General features: G+C 62.4%; 4 protein-coding genes across 4 annotated transcripts; 3 read left to right on the top strand and 1 right to left on the bottom strand.

Annotated features, from left to right (window-relative positions):
* Positions 1 to 226: 226 nt before the first annotated feature.
* Positions 227 to 592, top strand: PtA15_17A64 (uncharacterized protein; the record flags this gene model as incomplete). The annotated part of the gene is made up of 1 exon (XM_053164568.1): positions 227 to 592. The coding sequence occupies one exon, from the start codon at positions 227 to 229 to the stop codon at positions 590 to 592; it is 366 nt and encodes a 121-aa protein (XP_053028138.1).
* Positions 593 to 848: 256 nt separating this feature from the next.
* PtA15_17A63 (uncharacterized protein) lies at positions 849 to 1,430 on the top strand (the record flags this gene model as incomplete). The annotated part of the gene is made up of 3 exons (XM_053164567.1): positions 849 to 896; positions 958 to 1,134; positions 1,197 to 1,430. 3 exons carry the CDS (start codon positions 849 to 851, stop codon positions 1,428 to 1,430), a joined length of 459 nt encoding a protein of 152 aa, XP_053028137.1.
* A 525-nt stretch (positions 1,431 to 1,955) lies between these two features.
* Positions 1,956 to 6,020, top strand: PtA15_17A62 (uncharacterized protein; the record flags this gene model as incomplete). Its single annotated transcript, XM_053164566.1, has 5 exons — positions 1,956 to 2,008; positions 2,077 to 5,170; positions 5,239 to 5,448; positions 5,520 to 5,616; positions 6,010 to 6,020. 5 exons carry the CDS (start codon positions 1,956 to 1,958, stop codon positions 6,018 to 6,020), a joined length of 3,465 nt encoding a protein of 1,154 aa, XP_053028136.1.
* Positions 6,021 to 6,777: 757 nt separating this feature from the next.
* PtA15_17A61 (uncharacterized protein) lies at positions 6,778 to 7,380 on the bottom strand (the record flags this gene model as incomplete). The annotated part of the gene is made up of 2 exons (XM_053164565.1): positions 6,778 to 7,028; positions 7,116 to 7,380. The coding sequence occupies 2 exons, from the start codon at positions 7,378 to 7,380 to the stop codon at positions 6,778 to 6,780; spliced, it is 516 nt and encodes a 171-aa protein (XP_053028135.1).
* Between the last annotated feature and the right edge of the window lie 1,559 nt (positions 7,381 to 8,939).

Raw genomic sequence — 8,939 nt, 5'->3', positions numbered from 1 at the left:
GCCGGGATTGACCCAGATCAACGGGGTCTTGGAAACTTGAGCAGGAAAAGAAGCCAAACTCGGCTAAAAGTAAGAAGAAGATGAGTGATTGTGTATGTGGTTGAAGCGTCAAGGTTTGCCATTTGCGCCCGTGTGGTCTTAGGCTCCGGAAAAGCCAGCGGGATTGCTTCATGCCCCGAAGGCAGGGCAGCCGCAAGAGGGCAACACAGAACACAGCGATGGGCAGATGGAAGATGAGAAAGACGAGGATGAAGGTGGCTGCGAGGTTGATGAGGAAGGCGAACGGATGAGGATCGGCTGGGATGGCGCTGCAGTCGAATTCTTCGTGGCCGGTCGACGTGCGCCGCTGGAGGCCCGCCGTCTCTTCGCCGACGGCCATCGGCAGTCGCTCGCACGCTGCACTTTCCGTGGTCGGTCCCTGCCGGAGCGCCCCGAGGCTTCATCTGCAAAGCGGAGCTGGTGGACGGATGTGGAGGCACACCATCCCGGCGGCTTGGCCCTCTGGCCCTCGGCCGAAGACTGGCCCCTACAATATCCGGATGGACTAAAGGGAGCCAGTTCGGATGCGAATCGTGTGAAGATGCAGCACTGAGCTGGATGCCAAGTCACATCTGTCGAGCTGCATGCTCGTCTGCACGGCCGGCCTCTCGTCGGGGAGCCGGGGAGCCTCTGGTCACCGGTGCAGTCGCATCTCCTTGGTGTCGCTGGATAAACCCCGTCGGGCCAAGTGAGCTCGTCGGACAAAGTGTGTCCGACACCCCGTCGGACCGCGCTGTCCGCGAGGAGTGGTGCTGCTGCTGGAGTGGCGTTTCTCTGCGACCAGCACCCAATTAATTACTCCGCACAAGATGACTCTGGCCATCCTCAAGCGTCTGATCCTCCGCCACGGGCTTTCGGTAAGCAGCCTGCCGCACACATCGAACAGCCACTGACCCCAGCATCTGCTCTCGCCCCCAGGCCGCCCTCCCGCGCAACAACGCCTTCCTCCGTCCCCACCCGGCCCCGAGTGCTGTCCTAGCCTGCATCCACACCCCGCCCCCAACGATCCTCTCGGGCTTCTTTCGCCCTCTCAGGCTCTCCCCGAACGGCCTCCCCTTGCACGCACGCCAGTCTGCCGCTTTCTCCCCTGCGTGGGTAAGCCCGACATCCGCTATGCCATGCTGCGAAAACAGCTACTGACGATCGGCTCGCGACAGGTCTTTGGCCGCTCTGCGCAGCCGCCATTCGAGCCGCTTCTGCGCCCCCCTTTCCGGGCATCATACTCCCCTGGCCCCGCCACCGCGCGCGGCCCGAATATAGCAGACCAAGCAAACCAGCTCATCACGGCCTTTCGCGCAGCCCAGCCCGCCTCAAGCCCTCTGGTCGATGAGATCGTGCACGACTTGGTTGCCGCTCGGTTTGCGTTGCCCGTCCCCTCCGCCGACTATTAGCAGTCAAACCCCTCTCTCCTACGAGTCTTCCCTCGCCCCTTCTTTACCCTAGCCATCTGCTTATCTCCCCCTGCTGTGCACTTGTTCACCTGTACTGTACCTGCTAAGATGTTTCCAACGTTGCCATGTATATATCTCCATCCGATCTGGCCTGATCCTTCCACAACTCGTGTATTTTAAACTCATCCCCCACACACTGCAAGGCAGCTGTCAGCTGGCTACAGAGCCACTGTGACAAGAACAAACATGAAAGAACAAGTCGTTATTGCCACTAAAAATATATAAAAACTAGAATATTATTCCATATTCTAAATATATATGCCTAATTCAAGCTAGGGTACTACCCTTCAAGGTATCCCTCATTGTTACTCCTTGCTGGGGTATGTATGTACACTCTGAGGGTCCAAAACAGGCAATCTCAAGGAATGGAGGCGCGGAGGCGTGGGTTTGGAGAAACGCCGGATCCGGAGAGAAGACACGAAACATCGACCCTGGCCAGCCACCAACCAAACCAAACCAAACCACATGGACTCGCCAACGAAGAGCATCGCATGGGACAACAACAGGATCCTGGTCAAGTACGTCTTGAGCGCATCCAACCCATCCAGCAGATTGACTGACCGAGCCCACACATCTTGCACTCCAGCTCGACTCCATCGGACAAGAGCCCAGCAACCAGTCCCCAGCAGGAGCAACAGGAAGACAGCGCGCAGGAATCATACATGAAGGAGCTCCTCGCGGAAACACAAGCACCGCTGGCCGAGCTCTCGACGGCCTCCGAGCAGCCCAGTAGCCCCCTCTGTGCCCCGCCGGTCCGTCCCAGCAGCACCCGGCTTGCAGACGACCCGTTCCACACCGACTTGCACTTCCCCGACGGCCGCTCCTTCAGCTTGGGCCCGGAAACACAGAAGGCCCGGATGTCCATGGAGAACAACGCCCGGCTCCTCCAGCAGGAACTCTCGCTCGAGCACAGCTCCCTCTTCTCGCACTTCCAACCCGACTCCCAGCGCGCTCTGTCTGCCCCCAATCACAGCCCTCCGACCCCCCCAGCCCTCTCCTCCCCCCAAAAAGACACCACAACACGGGCCGTCGAAATAGAAGACTCGCACGATGAAAGCATTCCCGCCGCAAAAGGCAGAAAGAGCCCGCCGGCCGAAGAAGAAGACGAAGACGAAGCAACTGAGCGCTCCATCCATCCTCATCACGCCAACCGAGACCCGCACAGGATTCGAGAGGACACCCCCAGTCCACCGCCATCTTCCTCATCAGACGCCGGCCAGGACGGCGCGATGGCTCTCCAAAGCACCTATTCTGGGCAAGAAGCGCCGCACCCGCCGGACGTCACGCTCCACCTCACGCCCCTCGCTCACGCCTCTCCTCTCCCCGACGACACACTTCCCACTACCCAAGAGGACAAGCGTCCGGCGGCCGAAGACGAGCAGGCTCGCCACGGGAGTGCTCCTCATCCGCAAGGGAAACGTCTGCTGATCGAAGAAGAAGAATCAGCAATAGCGCCGGCCAATCCATCGTCATCAGACACCGGCCAGGACGGCGCGATTCCTCTGCAAAGTACCTATTCAGGGGAAGACGGCGCACGCTCGCCGCACCCGCCAGACGTCACGCTCGACCTCGCCTTCGACCAGGACGGCCAGCTGGAAGACTCGCACGAGCTCGACTCGGGCCTCCCGGCCCCGCTCGGTCCGCGGTCCAAACCACTTTTCTTCGCCGGCCCATCGACGCCGCGATCCGGAAAACGATCGGCCAGGCGCTCCGCATCCTCGGACCCCCCGTCTGCGCTGCTCGACGCCTCGTCTGCCCGCGACGAGAGCACTCTGGCCAGAGGCGCATCCCAGCCCGCTGCCCGCCGAGCCGATACCCCCACACCAGACCCAGCTCCCGTCCCGCGCGCAAAGCCTACCCCGCTCGCTGGCTCGCAGGACTCAGCGGAGAGAAACGGGGGCCGGGCGGCGCACAGACACGCCACCAGTCCGGTCGAGCCGACTACTCGGATGGACGCCCGTGTCTCGCCCGCCGACGCTAGCATCAGCCGGGACGGTGCCCAGACGCCCGCAGCTGCTGGCCGCCTCCACGAAGACCCTGGCCACGAGCCGCCGGACCAATCGGCACACGACGCCGGTCTCCCGCCCGGCTCTCAGCCGTCGTCGCCACGTCCGGACGGCCTGTCCGGGCGTACCGAAACGGCTCGGGCATCTCAGCTGCTGCAGAGGGGCGTCGATGAGCACCCTCCTGCTGGACAAGCACAGTCTGGATCGCAGCGGAGCAGCCCAGTCTCTGACGAACCCCCACGCAGTGACATGCCGCCGCAGCGGGACGATCCCGATGTCGCCGCTCACCAGCCTCCCACATCCCCATCGGCCTCGCGAGACGAGTCTTCCACAGGAAGGAACGAACAGACCGGGCCGATCGAGACCGCCGCCCAGGCCTCTCCCGCCGCGCCGGCCGCAGCCCCCGGCCCCGCGCCCACTCGGCGCCAAAGAAGCGTCCGCTCGGCCGGCCAGAAACGCAAGAGAGCTCACTTCCAACCCGACCTGGACACCCACCCGGCGCTCCCCGAATCGGACGAGGAGGACTCGATGCGGCTGGAGCCAAGGAGAGCGCGCACCGCGGCTGGCTCGCGCCGAGATCCTCCAGCCTCCCGTCCGGCTCCCTCAACCAGGCCGGTCAAACAGACGTCCACCACTTCTCCCGTCGTCTCTGTTGTGGTCCCGCGGCTGCGCAAGGCCAAGGCGGCCCGGGCCGTGCGAAGCAAAGCCGTGCGGACGCCAGGGCCAGCGCCCTCGGACGCGCCTGCGGCCATCCCGGTGCCCCGGGTGCTAGCGTGGCGGACGGACTGGGAGGCGTTTGGGCCGGGGACAGTGGTGTCGGTGACGCCGGACAAAGTGGTAGTGCGGTACGACGACGGGGTTGAGGAGGCGCGGGAGGTGGGGCAGCTGCGGCTGTGCCACATCGGGGCGGGGGATGTGGTGCAGTACATCGGGACGGATCTGGCGGAGGGCGAGTCGCAGGTGACGGGTGTGCGGAAGGCGAAGCGGGTGGTGCGGGTGGAGAAGGCGGAGGAGTGTGCGGGGACGCCGATCAGCTCGCGGCACGACCTTCTGGTGACCTGCGAGGCGAGCGAGGACGGGTCGGCGACGGGGCCCGCAGGGGAGAGCCGGTTCCTGGTCGAGGCGGTCATGCTCGTCCCGCCGGGCCCGCGCCGCCACACCGGGCTGAAGGACCGGCTGCTCCCGCAACAGATCGTGCACGAGCTCCGCGAGCTGATGAAGGCGCACAGCGGCGTGGGCATGCGGGCCAAGCTGGCCGTCCCCCCGCCCCGCCCCGCCCCGCTGGGCGCCCTCTTCCACGGCCTCGGCATCCTCCTCACCGGCGCCGCCCCGCCGCTCGCCCCCAGGCCGGCCTCCTCCCGCAAACCCACCCCTTCGTCCCCCACCCGCTCCCAGGTCGAGCAGCTCATCCGCGACCACCACGGCCTCGTCATCGCCAAGGTCTCCGAGCTCTACGAGATCACCGGCACCGACCTGGCCCTCGACCCTTCCGAGCTCCCCGCTCCCCTCGACCCGGACCTTTCCTACCGCCTCTCGCCCGCCCCTAAGCACGAGAAGCTGCGGGCCATCCTCCTCGTCGCCGACGCGCCGGTCAAAACGCTGAAATATCTGATGGCTTTAGCCCTAGGGATCCCGTGTGTGTCGACGAAATGGGTGACACACAGCTGCGACCAAGTGAGTCCCCCCCCCTCTCTCTCTCTCTGTTGACCCGGTGTTTTCTGACATGATGGGGTGGATGGAAGGGATATGCGCTGGACTGGGAGAAGTACTTGATCGGCCCCGGGCCCTCCGTCTTCCTCGGCGCCGTCCCCGCCCTCGTCAACCTCCAGCTCCCCATCCTCCACCGCCCCGCCCACCACCTCCGCGCCGTCTTCGACGCGCGCGAGCCGCTGCTGATCCTGCGAGACAAGTCGGTGGTCTATGTGTCTTCGAAGGCCAAGCCGAAGAGCGACGTCAGTCTTTACCCTCTCTTTCCTGTTTCCCATCGGCATGGGAGGACTGACGAGCTGTTTGTTGTGGGCAGTGGAACGAGACCGTGAAGCCGATCCTGTGCGCGAGCGGGGCGACGCGGCTGGGCTTCGTGGAGACGAAGGGGCTAGCCGAGGCCGCGAAGCGGGGGGGTCTGCGGGGGATCGACTACGTGCTCCTGGAGGACGGGCTGGCGCTGCCGGCGGCCGTCCGGCCGCCGCCCGCGCCGCCGTCCAAGCGCCGCAGGCTGGCCCGCTCCGCCTCCGCCGCCAGCACCGCCAGCGACCTGCTCCCCCCCGCCGTCGCCCTCCCCGTCGCCCTCGATCTCCCGGCCAGAGTCGTCGACTTCGAGTGGCTCAAACAGTCCCTTATCTACGGCCGCGTCCTGCCGCCCCAGCTGTTCGCCGCCGCCCCCTGATGTCCTGGCCCTCGCATCTGTCCACACATATCCTCTAGACCCTCCCCCGATATCCTTGCCCTCTCATCTGTCCACACATATCCTCTAGACCCTCTCCCGATATCCTTGCCCTCTCATCTGTGCACAGATATCCTCTAGAACCTCCCCCGATATCCTGGCCCTCTCATCTGTCCACACATATTCTCTAGAACCTCCCCCCATATTCTTGCTTCGCTCTCCTTGCCCCTCCTCGTGTGTGTGTGCCCAACCCCAGGCCCCCGTCCTCGCCCGTTTCCTTGACCCAAAACCCCCCTCTTGCGGGGGAAACAGAACCCACCCAGCCCGGCTCCGTCCGCCCCTCCTGTACCCCCACACTCCTCGCCTCGCTCCCGTCCATTGTTGTCTCTTCTGTTCTTGCATGTATCAGCGCACGGCGCGCCCGCCCACTTGTCTCGTTCTTGGCATAATACAACCACACATCCATCGTGCGCATGCTGCTTTTGGGAGAAAGGATGGCACGGACAAACGCGCAGCAAGCTGAGAGCCCGACCACGTCCTTGAGATAACGGCCCCATCTGCAGATGGGCGGGGGTCGGGCAATTCTCGGTTGAGGGCACAGGGGGCGTCGTGATTGCCTTGGCACAAAGCAAGCGCCATCCCCGTCGGCCGGGCATTCTCCAACGGGATTGCACCGCGCGAGGTTCCAATGGGTTTGCCCGCATCCTCAGTCGAGCTTAACGAAGCCTCTCCGAAGGAGAGGCCCCCCTCCTCTGACAGGGGGGCTCACGATTCCATTGAATTGTGCATCCCCTACCCAGTACGGCCTCTTCCAAAGCATCTTGGAACACTCCCGCGAGCACGGGGCCGTGCAGTTCGAGCGGCCCCACCCGACATCTAAGCAGTTGCTTTTCCGCGCTCAAGGATCACAGGTCACCCTGCCCCGAGGAGCGACTGGGCTCAAGCCTGGGATCCCCTGGCCCTGTGAGACGAGGGCAATGCGCTCACCTAGAGTATGCACCTCGCGCCGGCCAAGATGCTGGTAATATTCCAGCTCGCGGGCGAGGCGGGACGAATCTGGTCGATGTGATTGAACAGCCTCGCCGGCCGGGAGAGGTTGCTCTCGGCCAACCGTGAATGGATTGTCAAGTTTCTTATTGAAACTATCGCCTCGGAACCATTAATCCTCAGTTACGCTTGTATGCTAACAGCTAATGGTGGGGGATGATCGGGAAGAGGATACATGCAGGCACACACCGCGGGCCTCCCGTACGGACTCCAGCAGCCAGCGCATGTCAGGCACGGCGCCCTGGACGTCACGGACGACGGAGCAGGACGGGTCGTCCCTGAGCTCGACCCTGCATCGGGCGACGCTTGCACGCGAGCCTGTTCGGCCTGGGATCCGGAGCACCCGAACAGCAGGTGTTTTCGCTTGACGAATCCTACTGAAACCTTGAACAAGCATCCAGTCAGTCGTCTGGCGGTTGTTTTGCACTAGGGAGAGGCGGAAGGGCTCTACCATGATGGACAATCGGGTGATGGTGTCGTGGGCTGGGTTGTTGCTTCAGGGGCCGAAGGGCGAGGTGGCCGGGGCGTTTGGCGGTTGGTTGGCCTGTGGGGAGCAGTGATGGCCCCGGAATCGGAGCCCGGCAGCCCCTGGGCCGGCTGGGTCACTCGGGACGGTTGTGAGCCCGCCAGTGTGGCGGGATGGGATTCACGGGGGGAATATATTCATGCTCTTTTTTTTACAAGTGCAGATTTGATTTGACTTTGCACACTATGCATATGTAGACTCAAACAAAGTTAATATGGGATAAGCCCCAGAGGAAACAAACATACAGAAGAGGAGAATTATGACTGAGTGCCGGGGGATTGTTCAAGGAGGGAAAGAGCGTAGAGGGAGGGTGAAGGAGACCATAGAAACATCACGCTCGTTACAGCCAAACCATCAGTAAAAAAAACCCAAAAAAAAGAAACCTTTGGAATCCGGCGCGTTTGGATCATGGGATCGGCGTCCACCAATTCACCAACGCCCTGCTGCTAGTAAGTCGCACATGAAGGTTCCTTCCCACTCTGACCCCCGGGCACCAGTCACTCACATTCGCGTTGCGTGCCGGCGCTCCTGGAAAGCCTGATCAAATGCATCCGATGCGGGAAGCTTAGCTGGGCAGGATGCGGGCTCCACGTCGGCGACCTGTTAGACAAGGTGAGTGTCCAAAAGTATGTCTTTCGCCAGCGGCGCCGTTAAAGCGTATATGTTATGTGTTTGTGTGTGCGCAGATCCCCTGGGAGCTGAAGTGCCACTGCTGCAGCGCCAGCTCCCGAAGGCGCGAATAACGTTCTGGCCCGGCTCGGCTCGGCAAGTTCGCGGCTCTTCGAACGGACGCTCGCCCCTTCTCCCGCCCCTCCTTCCTGTCGCTTCCGCTGGTTTCCCCCTCCTGTCGTTTCCTCCGTGCTCTGCATCTTCCCGTCCCTCCTTCCTGTCGTTTCCGCTGTTTTCCGTCGCCCTCTTTTCCCCTTCTCCGTGTTAATGGTGTGCCCCGAAAGCGGGGTCCGGGGCACGGCCCCGGGACAACACCCCAGGGTCCGGGGCATCAGGATGGCCGGGTTTGTCGTCACTCGACTCCAGTTCGCAAACGGACATTCGCACCTTCCACATCTTCCAGCCCCTTCTTCCTGTCTTTCCCCCTGTGTTCCATTGCCTTCTTTTCCCCTTCTCCAGTTGAATGGTGTGCCCTGAAGGCGGGGTCCGGGGCATGACCCCGGAATAAGACCTCAGGGTCGGGGGCATTGGCAGCACCCCGACCCCCGGGGTATATGATGTTTTCTTTTGAAGGGAGGATTTCTGCAGTGTTGGTGTTTTTTTGGGAGATTTTTTTTTTTTTTGTCATTCTGATGGCCACTAGCTACGCACATGATGATTGTAGGCATAGAATGAGAGATAAAAAAAGTATTTGATGCCAGAGTGAGGGCACTTCTGGGCTTGAGCACAGCTCTTTGCTAGGAGAAAATTTGTTGGCCTTGAGATAACACACTTTCAAAGTCAGTGCTAATTGCTGGTATCAACATGAATCCCCATGT

This window comes from Puccinia triticina, chromosome 17A (assembly GCF_026914185.1).
Source record: "Puccinia triticina chromosome 17A, complete sequence".
Classification (NCBI taxonomy): domain Eukaryota; kingdom Fungi; phylum Basidiomycota; class Pucciniomycetes; order Pucciniales; family Pucciniaceae; genus Puccinia; species Puccinia triticina.
Note: the sequence above shows the minus strand (reverse complement) of the source record. Positions and strands in the feature narration are given on the sequence as shown.